This window comes from Bufo gargarizans, chromosome 1 (assembly GCF_014858855.1).
Source record: "Bufo gargarizans isolate SCDJY-AF-19 chromosome 1, ASM1485885v1, whole genome shotgun sequence".
NCBI classification, from domain to species: Eukaryota; Metazoa; Chordata; class Amphibia; order Anura; family Bufonidae; genus Bufo; species Bufo gargarizans.
In genome coordinates this window covers 389,148,274-389,162,182 of record NC_058080.1, presented here as the reverse complement: position 1 = coordinate 389,162,182, position 13,909 = coordinate 389,148,274, and the positions used below count along the sequence as shown (strand labels likewise).

The 13,909-nt window shown below is 48.6% G+C and overlaps 1 protein-coding gene across 2 annotated transcripts in view; it reads left to right on the top strand.

The window, feature by feature from the left end:
• Positions 1 to 1,460: 1,460 nt before the first annotated feature.
• Positions 1,461 to 13,909, top strand: part of ARL9 (ADP ribosylation factor like GTPase 9) — a 29,563-nt gene continuing 17,114 nt past the window's right edge. Inside the window, exon 1 of one of the 2 annotated variants that reach the window (XM_044270731.1) lies at positions 1,461 to 1,627. Coding sequence is in view for 1 of the 2 variants with exons in the window: in XM_044270722.1 (XP_044126657.1) it covers positions 1,551 to 4,385 (2,835 nt within the window). In the remaining variant the exon portion in view is untranslated. Of the gene's footprint in view, positions 4,386 to 13,909 lie in introns of both variants that reach the window. The other variant, XM_044270722.1, reaches the window with a different exon arrangement.

Below are 13,909 nucleotides of genomic sequence, written 5' to 3'. Positions count from 1 at the left end.
ACGGCAGTCAGGGCGCACTATTGCTATGGAGGGCACTGTTATTTCTGACAGTATAGCGTTTGTGGACATGGGTGAGCACAGCGGGCACTGTATTGGGAGTAGCAGCAGGATGACAGTGGTCTGTATGAATTTGGGGGCTTATCTGAAGTTTGTAAAAATCTGGGATCTGATTAGCAAAATCTGTAATAGTCCCCCATGTACTATATAGTAATCCTGGTGTCTTCTTATGTGGCAGAGAGGGCTGCACACCCCTGACCAAAGACATCCATCCGTGGATTCGGCCACACAATCAGGTTTCTGCATGTGGTTTTGGTAACAAAAAGAAGCGATGTCATATCTGTCCTGAATACTTTCTCTCCTATTATGATCCACTTCTGATTTTTGCTTCCAAAACTGCATGCAGAAACCTGTCCATGTCGCTGTACCCTTAGAAAGTAGGGTCGCTTTAAATTGATTCAGGAGAGAGGAGAAGGGTGGCGCACTTTGCCTGCTCCGCCTAGAGCACTGAAATACCTTGTCCCGGCCCTGGCACTACCCTGTCATAGCTCTTCTGTGCGTGTTGTGCGACACACCCTTGTTGTGAGGAGGTTACACATACAACACACAGCTCTACTGAAGATACTGTATGTGCCATAGGGCTAATTCACATGACCGCACTCGGTCCGGGAAACACAACCCATGTGCCGGCCGCATTTCCCGGACCACCGCGGATCCCCTGACCAGAACTGACTGCAGCATAGTGATTTATGACAATCTGATCTGGGGTCTATTGTACTGTACTCACATCATCATGTAGACCCGCAATCAGATAGGAACTGACTGTACCATAAATCACTATGATAGTTCAGGTCAGGGGAGCCGCGTTCAGTCCGGGAGATGCGGCTGACACGCGGGTAGCGTTTCCAGGACCGAGCGCGGTCATGTGAATCAGCCCATACACAGACAACTTTCTATAGTGGCCATTGTCACCTGTGAAGATTTATCAACTGCAACTTTGTAAAAAAAAATACCCTAAAAATTGTCTTAAAGGGATGGCATAGAAGGCGGAGTAACATATCAAGAAGATGCACCACATTTATAAAAAATCATGACATTTGATACATCGGGCGCTAATTATGGCGCACGACTTTACATGTGATGCATTACAATGGTGTCGCAATGCGACATGCTGCGACGTGACAGCCACATTTTTCTGCGACGCGACATGTTGCTCTGCGACCCCACTGTAATACATTATGTCAGTTGTAGCCATACCCCTCCGTCACCGTGGAGCTGGACCCTAAACTGTATAAGGGTATATTCACGCCTGACAGGCTTTTCTCAGTGTCCCATTTATTTGAATCATTGCTGCAGAAACAAACCCATTCAGAGTTATGGAATGGATTTTCAGTCATTTCTGCAGCCTGCCGTGTGACTCCTCCCATACATGTGACTGGTCACATGATCATGACATCATCAAAGGTCCTTTAGCCGTCACATAGTCTCCCCTCAGTTAGCACTCCGATGTAGACCTGTCTGTTCCGCTGGATTTCTCCTCAGGCTGAGGGAAGATGTCGGCCCTCCGGAGCTTGGGTCTGCCGGCTGCTTTGCTAGCTGCCACAGGAGGGGTGGCCCTGGCGACCTGGAGGTATCTGTCCACTAGGAGGCAAAAGAGTGCAGAGCACGGGGACACTCTGCGGGTGGAGGAGGAAGGAAATGTGGAGGCTGTGTCACCTCAGGGTGCCTTCAGAACAGGTGGGCAGCATGAGGACGTAAAGCAAGAGTTTAGGGCAGGCACAGCTGAAGAAGTATCTGCAGTGCAGAATGTAGAGGGCGGAACGGGCTCACTAGGGAGTGATGGGCAGTCACCTCCGGGCACCTCACCTGTGTGTCTGGAGGAGAAGAATGCAGCAGCTCCAGTCACCTCACCTGTGTGTCAGGAGGAGAAGAGTGCAGCAGCTCCAGTCACCTCACCTGTGTGTCAGGAGGAGAAGAGCGCAGCAGCTCCAGTCACCTCACCTGTGTGTCAGGAGGAGAAGAGTGCAGCAGCTCCAGTCACCTCACCTGTGTGTCTGGAGGAGAAGAATGCAGCAGCTCCAGTCACCTCACCTGTGTGTCAGGAGGAGAAGAATGCAGCAGCTCCAGTCACCTCACCTGTGTGTCAGGAGGAGAAGAGTGCAGCAGCTCCAGTCACCTCACCTGTGTGTCAGGAGGAGAAGAGTGCAGCAGCTCCAGTCACCTCACCTGTGTGTCAGGAGGAGAAGAGTGCAGCAGCTCCAGTCACCTCACCTGTGTGTCAGGAGGAGAAGAGTGCAGCAGCTCCAGTCACCTCACCTGTGTGTCTGGAGGAGAAGAATGCAGCAGCTCCAGTCACCTCACCTGTGTGTCAGGAGGAGAAGAGTGCAGCAGCTCCAGTCACCTCACCTGTGTGTCAGGAGGAGAAGAGTGCAGCAGCTCCAGTCACCTCACCTGTGTGTCAGGAGGAGAAGAGTGCAGCAGCTCCAGTCACCTCACCTGTGTGTCAGGAGGAGGAGAGCGCAGCAGCTCCAGTCACCTCACCTGTGTGTCAGGAGGAGAAGAATGCAGCAGCTCCAGTCACCTCACCTGTGTGTCTGGAGGAGAAGAATGCAGCAGCTCCAGTCACCTCACCTGTGTGTCAGGAGGAGAGCGCAGCAGCTCCAGTCACCTCACCTGTGTGTCAGGAGGAGGAGAGCGCAGCAGCTCCCGTCACTTCTAAGGCTGTGGAAAAGAAGAGCGCAGCAGCTCCAGTCACCTCACCTGTGTGTCAGGAGGAGAGCGCAGCAGCTCCCGTCACTTCTAAGGCTGTGGAAGAGAAGAGCGCAGCAGCTCCAGTCACTTCACCTGTGTGTCAGGAGGAGAGCGCAGCAGCTCCCGTCACTTCTAAGGCTGTGGAAAAGAAGAGCGCAGCAGCTCCAGTCACCTCACCTGTGTGTCAGGAGGAGAGCGCAGCAGCTCCAGTCACTTCTGTGACTGCGGAAGAGAAGAGCGCAGCAGCTCCAGTCACTTCACCTGTGTGTCAGGAGGAGAGCGCAGCAGCTCCCGTCACTTCTAAGGCTGTGGAAAAGAAGAGCGCAGCAGCTCCAGTCACCTCACCTGTGTGTCAGGAGGAGAGCGCAGCAGCTCCAGTCACTTCTGTGACTGCGGAAGAGAAGAGCGCAGCAGCTCCAGTCACTTCACCTGTGTGTCAGGAGGAGAGCGCAGCAGCTCCCGTCACTTCTAAGGCTGTGGAAAAGAAGAGCGCAGCAGCTCCAGTCACCTCACCTGTGTGTCAGGAGGAGAGCGCAGCAGCTCCAGTCACTTGTGTGACTGCGGAAGAGAAGAGCGCAGCAGCTCCAGTCACTTCACCTGTGTGTCAGGAGGAGAAGAGCGCAGCAGCTCCAGTCACTTCTAAGGCTGTGGAAGAGAAGAACGCAGCAGCTCCAGTCACCTCACCTGTGTGTCAGGAGGAGAAGAGCGCAGCAGCTCCCGTCACTTCTGTGACTGCGGAAGAGAAGAGCGCAGCAGCTCCCGTCACTTCTGTGACTGCGGAAGAGAAGAGCGCAGCAGCTCCAGTCACTTCTGTGACTGCGGAAGAGAAGAGCGCAGCAGCTCCAGTCACTTCACCTGTGTGTCAGGAGGAGAAGAGCGCAGCAGCTCCCGTCACTTCTGTGACTGCGGAAGAGAAGAGCGCAGCAGCTCCAGTCACTTCACCTGTGTGTCAGGAGGAGAAGAGCGCAGCAGCTCCCGTCACTTCTAAGGCTGTGGAAGAGAAGAGCGCAGCAGCTCCAGTCACTTCTGTGACTGCGGAAGAGAAGAATGCAGCAGCTCCAGTCACCTCACCTGTGTGTCAGGAGGAGAAGAGCGCAGCAGCTCCAGTCACTTCTAAGGCTGTGTATGAGAAGAGCGCAGCAGCTCCAGTCACTTCTGTGACTGCGGAAGAGAAGAGCGCAGCAGCTCCAGTCACTTCACCTGTGTGTCAGGAGGAGAAGAGCGCAGCAGCTCCAGTCACCTCACCTGTGTGTCAGGAGGAGAAGAGCGCAGCAGCTCCAGTCACTTCTAAGGCTGCGGAAGAGAAGAGCGCAGCAGCTCCAGTCACTTCTAAGGCTGCGGAAGAGAAGAGCGCAGCAGCTCCCGTCACTTCTAAGGCTGCGGAAGAGAAGAGCGCAGCAGCTCCAGTCACTTCTGTGACTGCGGAAGAGAAGAGCGCAGCAGCTCCAGTCACTTCTTTGACTGCGGAAGAGAAGAGCGCAGCAGCTTCAATAAATTCTATGGCTGCGGAAGAGAAGAGCGCAGCAGCTCCAGTCACTTCTGTGGCTGCGGAAGTGCATGCACCCAGATCATCTGTAGATCCTCCTGTGGAAAAGGGAATCGGCGACTCCTTGTCATCTGCAGAAATAGAGCATAAGGTGAGAAGAATCTGATCCTTAAGCTTCATGCACACAACCGTTGTATGTTTTGCGGTCCGCAAAACGTGGATAGTGTCTGCTTGCGTTTCGAAATTTGCAGAAAGGTGCGTACAGCCATTAATATAACTGCCTATTCTTGTCCACAAAATGGACAAGAATAGGACAGGTTATATATTTATTTATTTATTTTGCGGACCACAGAACGGAGCAACGGATGCGGACAGCACACGGACTGCTTTCCGCATCTTTTGCGGCCCCCTTGAAGTGAATGGGTCTGCATCTGAGCCGCAAATACTGCGGCTCGGATACGGACCAAAACAGCGGTTGTATGCATGAGGCCTTACACTAAGCGACTTGCACACGAGTGCAGGTGAGCGCTCACAAGATCCATACAATTTTCCGTGTGGATTTATGTTCGTTTCTGCACCAAAATCCACAATTTCTAGCAGCTGATTTTGTTACGGATTAGATGCGGTTTTGCAGCAGATCTGACCCTTCACTGGAAAAGGGTGAAATCCACAGCTAATGCCTCAGTCACATGTCAGTGTTCGGTCAGTGATTTCCATCGGTGATTATAAGCCAATAAGCAGGTGCAGCTCTACACACAGAACAGGAGCAGATCTTTCCCTTATACCTTATGTCTGTGGAGGCTCTAATCCTGGTCTTGGCTCACAATCACTGATGGGAATCACTGACCGAACACTGACGTGTGAATGAGGCTTAAAACCACAAACATAAGTGTCATGCTGAGGATCTGGAAATCCGCACGGCAGGTCAATTTCCGCACAGAAAAAATCCACAAAGCTTACATGACATTTGTGTATTCTTATGCACTTTGCTGGTACTGTACTACGCTGCTGTTTTTCCACACAGAAATTTGCACAAAAAAAACTGCTCGTATTCTACAACATGTGCAGGTAGCCTTTCTGGTAGCCCTACTTGCCTAGATCTGGAAGGCAGTGTTCTACAAGCTAAAAAATAGGAACTAGTGTTGAGCGAACTTGTGTTGGAAGTTGGGCGTACAAGGTTGGGGGTTATCTAAGAATTTAAGTTATAGTCCGTGGTAGTGGAATCCATAGCGGAATTCTTAGAGAACCTGAACATTGTACGCTAAACTTGCAATATTTTTCCAAGGGTGGATACCAAGTTTTGAAAGTTGCTGAGAGTGCAGCTCTTCACTATCTTACTTTTAAGCGCACTCAACTTCCTCTGGATAGATCATCAGCATCTGATCGGCGGGGGTCCGACACCCGGGACCCCTGCCGATCAGCTGTTTGAGAAGGCAGTGGCGCTGGCAGTAGCTCCATGGTCTTTTCTCAGTTTCCCTCGGGCTCAGTGATGTCACGACTAGTATCACTGGCCTGGGAACGGCTACACTCTGTTCATTTGAACGGAGCTTAGCCTCGCCCAGGCCAGTGATACTAGTCATTACGTCACTGGGCCTGCGGTATACAGCGAGAAGGCCACGGCACTACTGCCAGCACCGCTGCCTTCTCAAACAGCTGATCAGCAGTGGTCCCGGGTGTCGGACCCCCGCCGATCAGATGCTGATGATCTATCCAGAGGATAGGTCATGAGTTTAAAATAAATAAATTTAATAGCTTTTTATTTGACGGTTCATGTACTTTTGATTTAAACTTTTTTTTTTCTTTAAGATTTTTTTATTATTTTTTTAGGTCATGAGTTTAAACAAAGTGCAGAACCCCTTTAACCTCTTAGTGACCAGCCTGTTGTGGGCGTTAGTGACCAAGCGTTTTTCTTCCTTTTTTCATCGTCTCGCTCCAAGACCTATAACTTTTTTTTATTTTTCCGTCTATATAGCTTTATGAGGGCTTGTTTTTTGCTGGACAAGTTGTAGTTTTTAATGGCGCTATTTTGGGGTACACATAACTTTCTGATTAACTTTTATTAACTCTTTCTGAAAGGGAAATGGGAAAAACAGCAATACTGCCACTGCGTTTTTCATAATATCTTTATTCTCTGGGTCTGTACAATTACAGTGATACCAAATACATATATTTTTTTTTTTTAGGTTTTACTACTTTTTTGCAATAGAACCCCTTTTTAAAAAAAGAAAAATATGTTCTTACTTTGGCGCTTCCCAAGACCCATAACTTTTTACAGCGTTCACCGTAGGGGATAATTTATGTGATATTTATGTAGTCCGGGTTGTTACAGACGCGGCAATACTAAATATCTGGGAGAGATTTTTTTTTCCGCTATTTTTTTCATTGAAAAGCGTATTTTCAATAGAAAAAAAGTGTAATTTTTTTTAATGGAATTTTTTTTATTTAACCCCTTAAGGACTCAGCCCTATTTCACCTTAAGGACTTGGCCATTTTTTGCAAATCTGACCAGTGTCCCTTTAAGTGCTCATAACTTTAAAACGCTTTGACTTACCCAGGCCGTTCTGAGATTGTTTTTTCGTCACATATTGTACTTCATGACACTGCTAAAATTGGGTCAAAAAAGTTAATTTTTTTGCACAAAAAAATAAATTTTTTACCAATTTTTTTGAAAAATTAGCAAATTTCAAAGTTTCAGTTTCTCTACTTCTGTAATACATAGTAATACCCCCAAAAATTGTGATGGCTTTACATTCCCCATATGTCTACTTCATGTGTGTAGCATTTTTGGAATGATATTTTATTTTTTGGGAATGTTACAAGGCTTAGAAGTTTAGAAGCAAATTTTGACATTTTTCAGAAATCTTCAAAATCCCACTTTTTATGGACCAGTTCAGGTTTGCAGTCATATTGTGAGGCTTAGATAATAGAAACCTCCCAAAAATGACCCCATTCTAGAAACTACACCCCTCAAGGTATTCAAAACTGTTTTTTCAAACTTTATTAACCCTTTAGGTCTTCCACAAGAGTTAATGGCAGATGGAGAAACAATTTAGAAATTTCTATTTTTGGGAAAATTTTCCAATATAATCAATTTTTTCCAGGAGTAAAACAAGGGTTAACTGCCAAACAAAACTCAAAATGGGTTGCCCTGATTCTGTAGTTTGCAGAAACACCCCATATGTGGTCGTAAACTACTGTTTGGCCAAACGGCAGGACATAGAAGGAGGGGAACACCATATGGGTTTTGGAAGGCAGATTTTGCAGGACTGGTTTTGTTTATACCATGTCCCATTTGAAGCCCCCTGTTGCACCCCTAGAATAGAAATTTCAAAAAAGTGACTCCATCTAAGAAAGTACACCCCTCAAGGTATTCAAAACTGGGTTTACAAACTTTGTTAACCCTTTAGGTGTTCCACAAGAGTTAATGGCAAATGGAGAAACAATTTAGAAATTTCTATTTTTTGGAAAATTTTCCAATATAATCAATTTTTTCCAGGAGTAAAACAAGGGTTAACTGCCAAACAAAACTCAAAATGGGTTGCCCTGATTCTGTAGTTTGCAGAGACACCCCATATGTGGTCGTAAACTACTGTTTGGCCAAACGGCAGGACATGGAAGGAGGGGAACGTCATATGGTTTTTGGAAGGCAGATTTTGCTGGACTGGTTTATTTACACCATGTACCCTTTCAAGCCCCCTGATCCACCCCTAGAGTAGAAACTCCATAAAAGTGACCCCATCTAGGAAACTACAGGATAAGGTGGTTGTTGTTTTGGGACTATTTTAGGGGTAAATATGATTTTTGGTTGCTCTATATTACTCTTTTTTGAGGCAATGTAACAAAAAAATTAAATTCTAAAAATGTTTCTACATTCGCTATTTAGTTTTGTGGAACACCTAAAGGGTTAACATAGTTTGTAAAGTAACTTTTGAATACCTTGAGGGGTGTAGTTTCTTAGATGGGGTCACTTTTTTTGGAGTTTCTAGTCTAGGCTACATCAGGGGGGCTTCTAATGGGACATGGTGTCAAAAAAAAAACTGTCCATCAAAATCTGCCTTCCAGAAACCGTATGGAGTTCCCTTCCTTCTATGCCCTGCCGTGCGGCTATATAGCCATTTACGACCACATATGGGGTGTTTCTGCAAACTACAGAATCAGGGCCATAAATATTGAGTTTTGTTTGGCTGTTAACCCTTGCTTTATTACCGGCAAAAGGGATTCAAATTGAAATTTTGCCCAAAAATTGGTGTTTTGGCACCGTTTTTGTTTTATATTTTTAACGCCGTTCATTCGAGGCGTTTGGTCAAATGTTATTTTTATAGCGACGACTTTTACGCACGCGACGATGCCCAATATGTATGGCTCTCAGACTTTGGAGACACTAAGCAGGCATCCTAAAAACTGCGGCCCTCCAGATGTTGTAAAACTACAATTCCCACCATGCCCTGCTGATGGCTGTAGGTTGTCTGGGCATGCTGGGAGTTATAGTTTTACAACATCTGGAGGGCCGCAGTTTGAGGATGCCTGCTCTAAAACTAATATTTTTTTGGGGAAAAAAAATTGTTTCTGTGTCTCCAAAGTCTAAGAGCCATAGTGTTTTATGTTCTCTAGTGGACTGTTGGGGATTATAAAAATGTAGTACTCCATGGAAGTGTGATACTCCCTGAAGCAATCGATAACGCAGAGGCCCGGATGATCGGGGCAAGTGTCACATTGAGTGGTGGTGTCCTTCCGTATCCCCCTCTTGTGACACACTCTGCATCTTTTTTGGGTTCGTCCCTTCTTTCCAGTATGGGGGACCACACCTGGAAAGTGTTGGCCAGGGACGATCCGGGCGCCTCCAGTTCCCGAGGTACTCCGGCCTGCTCTTTCCCGGTCCGAAAAGATCAGGTCTTTGAGGACTGCCTCATAGAATTGGAGGAATGTCCCTGTGCTGCCAGCGCTTCGGGATAGTACAAAAGAGTTGTACATGGCAACCTGCACCATGTAGACCGTAACTTTTTTGTACCATGCCCGGGTTTTGCGCATGGCATTATATGGCGTGAGGACTTGGTCAGAGAGATCAACTCCTCCCATATACCGATTGTAGTCGACGATACAATCGGGCTTGAGGACCGTTGCCGTGGTACCTCGCACAGAGACTGGGGTGGTGCTGTTACCGTGGATTGTGGACAGCATAAGGACATCCCTCTTGTCCTTATACCTGACCAGCAGCAGGTTTCCACTGGTAAGTGCACGGGTCTCACCCCTGGGGATAGGTACCTGGAGGGGGTGGGCAGGGAGGCCGCGCTGATATTTCCGCACGGTCCCACAAGCGAACGTGGATCTGGCGGCAAGGGACCTGAACAAGGGAATGCTGGTATAAAAGTTATCCACGTACAAGTGGTAACCCTTATCCAGCAGTGGGTGCATAAGGTCCCACACGAGTTTCCCGCTAACACCCAGAGTGGGGGGACATTCTGGGGGTTGAATACGGGAATCTCGCCCCTCGTACACACGAAATTTGTAAGTGTACCCTGAGGTACTCTCACAAATTTTGTATAGCTTCACGCCATACCTCGCCCGCTTTGTGGGAATGTATTGGCGGAAACTGAGTCTCCCCTTGAACGCAACGAGAGACTCATCAACCGCGACCTCCCTTCCAGGTACGTAGGCCTGCTGAAATGTGGCCCCAAAGTGATCGATGACCGGCCGTATCTTATACAGCCGGTCATAGGCAGGATCACCTCGGGGTGGACATGCTGCATTATCGGAATAATGCAGACATTTCCGGATGGCCTCAAACCGGGGACGTGTCATGACCATACTGTACAGTGGGGTCTGGTATAGGACGTCCCCACTCCAGTATTGCCTGACACTGGGTTTTTGGACTAGACCCATATGCAGCACGAGGCCCCAAAATGTCCTCATTTCGGCTGCACTGACCGGCGTCCAGCCACCGGGTCTAGCCAAAAATGAGCCTGGGTTTTGAGCAACGAACTGTTGGGCGTACAGATTCGTCTGCTCCACCATCAAATTCACCAGTGGGTTACTGAAAAAAAAACTAAAAAAGTATATTTCAGTAAACCCCACTGTGGGAATCTGGATTCCAGGATTGCCAGCGAAATCCGGAATCTCAGGCTCAAAGTCCACTGGGGGACACCAGCTAAGTTCATCGGCAGGGTGCTCCGGTGAACTTATTTGGTGGGCCGGGAAACCAGTACGAACCCCAGGGCGGCTCGTACTAGGGTGGGCCACAGGATCCCTAGCATGTGTGGCCCCTGGCTCCGCCTGGCGGCGTCTCCGCCGCCTTGGTGGCTCATCGTCATCCGATGATGATGAGGAGGATGCAGATGACAAAAGGAACGTGGGGTCATCCTCATCCTCACTGGGGCTCTCGGAGTCGGAGGCAATCTGGGCGTATGCCTCCTCGGCCGAGAACACCCGGCGGGCCATGGGTGTGTGTGTGTGCGTGTAGGTGTGCGTGTGTGGAAACCTTTATTATATGTGCGTGTGTGTGGGGGCAACGGGTGTTCGCGTACTAAAAAAAGGAAAATAAAGGGGCAAGTGTTAGAAAAAAAAAAAAAAAAGTTCAAAGTTGCTGATCAGCGGTGGGGCGGGCGATGCGCTAACAGTGGACGGATGCTAAAGTGCCGACCAGTCAGCGAACGCAGAAAAATAAAAAAAAAGTGGTGGTAGGGGGGGGGGGGGGGGGGGGCTGGGGGAGGGCTGGTGGGGGGGAAGGGGGGGGGCTGGTGGTGGTGGGGGGCTGGTAGGGGGGGGCAAGTGGCAGGGGGGGCTCTGGGGTCTGATAGATGGATCAAAAAAGTTTTGTGTAAAAGTTCTTTTTTTTTTTTTTTCCTAACTAACTTTTCCCTTCTTTCCCTTCCTAATGGTGCCTCTCCCTCACTGACCCTAACCTACCTGAGTGGCGATGGGTGCAGGAGGGTGATGGATGCCGATTAGGGGGACACAGGAGCTGGTGCTGGACGATGCTGCACGGTCAGGGTGCTGGACAGGAAGAGGAGGGGAGAGAGGAGCGCAGGAAGTTTGAATCTCGCGCCTCTCTCCCCTGCACCAATCAGCACCCTGGACAGCAGTGTTCAGCACCAGGGCCAGCACCGCCTCCTCAAATCCTCGGACTGCGATTGGTGGTGTAAAATTACGCCACCGATCGCAGTCTTTTTCCGGTTCATCGGGTCACAGCACACCCGAATGGACCGGAAACGCAGAAAACCGCAGGTCTGAATGGACCTGCGGTTTTCTGCGATCGTCTATACGGGGGGGTCAAATGACCCCCCCCCTGCGTTGTTACGGTATGCCGGCTGAATGATTTCAGCCGGCATCCCGTTCCGATTAACCCCCGCGGTGCCGGAATCACGAATTAAAGCCATGACGTACCGGTACGTCATGGGTTCTTAAGGATTCGGGAAACATGCCATACCGATACGTCATGGGTCCCTAAGGGGTTAATGTGTTTTTTTTTTTTACCACTTAATAGTACCACAAGGGGACTATAACTTTAAAATGCAATGCACTATCCCTATAATGTATTGCATTTTAATAGCAATGCTATTTTAATATTGACCAGCAGGCTGTGCCAGAGAGGCGCAGCCTGCTGGAAATTACTACAGCCGGGACCAGGGCCTACATCGGAAGCAAGGTAGCCTTCAAACACATCGGCACCCCGCGATAGCATTTGCGGGGTGCCGATGGGAGACAGAGGGAGTCCGCTCCCTCTGTCACCCCTTCACATGCGGCGGTCGCCTTTGCCTGCGGCATATTAGAGCAGGGCCGCGGCTCTCATGCCCAGCCTAAGGCCCCTTAGTGATCGCCATAAAAACACATATCTGTGGTCACTAAGGGGTTAACTAAGGAGTTCAGGACATACATTTGTACTTCTGCACACACCGTTGTGAGACTTATCAAACTGGGGTAAAGTAGAACTGGCTTAGGGCTCTTTCACACCTGAGTTCTTTTCTTCCGGCATAGAGTTCCGTCGTCGGGGCTCTATGCCGGAAGAATTCTGATCAGTTTTATCCTAATGCATTCTGAATGGAGAGAAATCCGTTCAGGATGCATCAGGATGTCTTCAGTTCCGGAACGGAACGTTTTTTGGCCGGAGAAAATACAGCAGCATGCTGCGCTTTTTGCTCTGGCCAAAAATCCTGAAGACTTGCTGCAAGGCCGGATCCGGAATGAATGCCCATTGAAAGGCATTGATCCGGATCCGGCCTTAAGCTAAACGTTGTTTCGGCGCATTGCCGGATCCGACGTTTAGCTTTTTCTGAATGGTTACCATAGCTGCTGGGACGCCAAAGTCCTGGCAGCCATGGTAACCAAAGTCCTGGCAGCCATTGTAAAGGGGAGCGGGGGAGCGGTATACTTGCCGTCCGTGCGGCTCCCGGGGCGCTCCAGAGTGACGTCAGAGCGCCCTAAGCGCATGGATCACGTGATCGCATGGCACGTCATCCATGCGCATGGGGCGCTCTGACGTCACTCTGGAGCGCCCCGGGAGCCGCACGGACTGTAAGTATACTGCTCCCCCGCTCCTACTATGGCAACCAGGACTTTAATAGCGTCCTGGGTGCCATAGTAACACTGAAAGCATTTTGAAGACGGATCCGTCTTCAAATGCTTTCAGTTCACTTGCGTTTTTCTGGATCCGGCGTGTAATTCCGGCAAATGGAGTACACGCCGGATCCGGACAACGCAAGTGTGAAAGAGGCCTAATAGTTGACCATAGCAGCCAATCAGATTTCACCAGTTTGATAAATTTCCCCCAAATGCTCAAAGTGTACCTAAACTTTAGAAAAACTTTATTAAGAACTATTCAAAATGACAGGTAATTTTTTTTTTTTTATTTACTTAAATTTTTGTGTGTGTTTTCCATGTGAAATAGACACCCGGACTTCAGTTGTCTATCACATGTTTTTAATCCGTACCCACTACAGATTCCACCAGAGCCGCAGTGAGCGCACATCTCTGCTCCTACCTGTACCAGCTGTGCTCGGCTAAAGCCTGGCATAGATGTGCTGTCCCAGGCTGGAGCGGGCACAGGCAGGAGTAGCAATGTACTATGCAGCGCTCCTGCTGTGCCTGCTCCGCTAAATCATGGCAAAACAAATCATGCTAGGGTGAAATCTGCTGTGGACATCTACGGTAATTCTGCAATAAGTTGAGGATTTGAAAATTCTGTTATGGTATGTTCACACGGCTGGGTTAAAAAATTTAGGCACAGAATCTGCATCCAAATTCCTAGCATTTTCTAATGCAGATTTCTGTTTGAAGCATGTTTTGGTGTAGATTTTGATGTGGTTTTTGACATTTTATTGATTTCAATGGGAATTTCTATGCGGAATCCCCCCAATCTCTCCAGGGTGCCCACGCTCCCCAGCTCTTGGAGGGCCAGCATACGGACACTTTAATCTTCTCCAGCCTATAGTACTTAAGACATCTTCCTGTAGGTAATTCTAGTTTACTGGTTCCTGCAAAGATTTTCTTTTCCATTTGCCTGCCTCTGTACAATTTGTAGAAATAATCAGTCTGGGAGAAGGTGGTGCTCGTATCCTGGGTTGAAAGCCCATGCATCCAAGTATTAGTGGATCAGCACTCACTTTTTGATGCAAATAAATCTTCACTTTATTGCTATAAGAAGAATACAAGGGATGTGACGTGTTTTGGCTTGTTTCATAA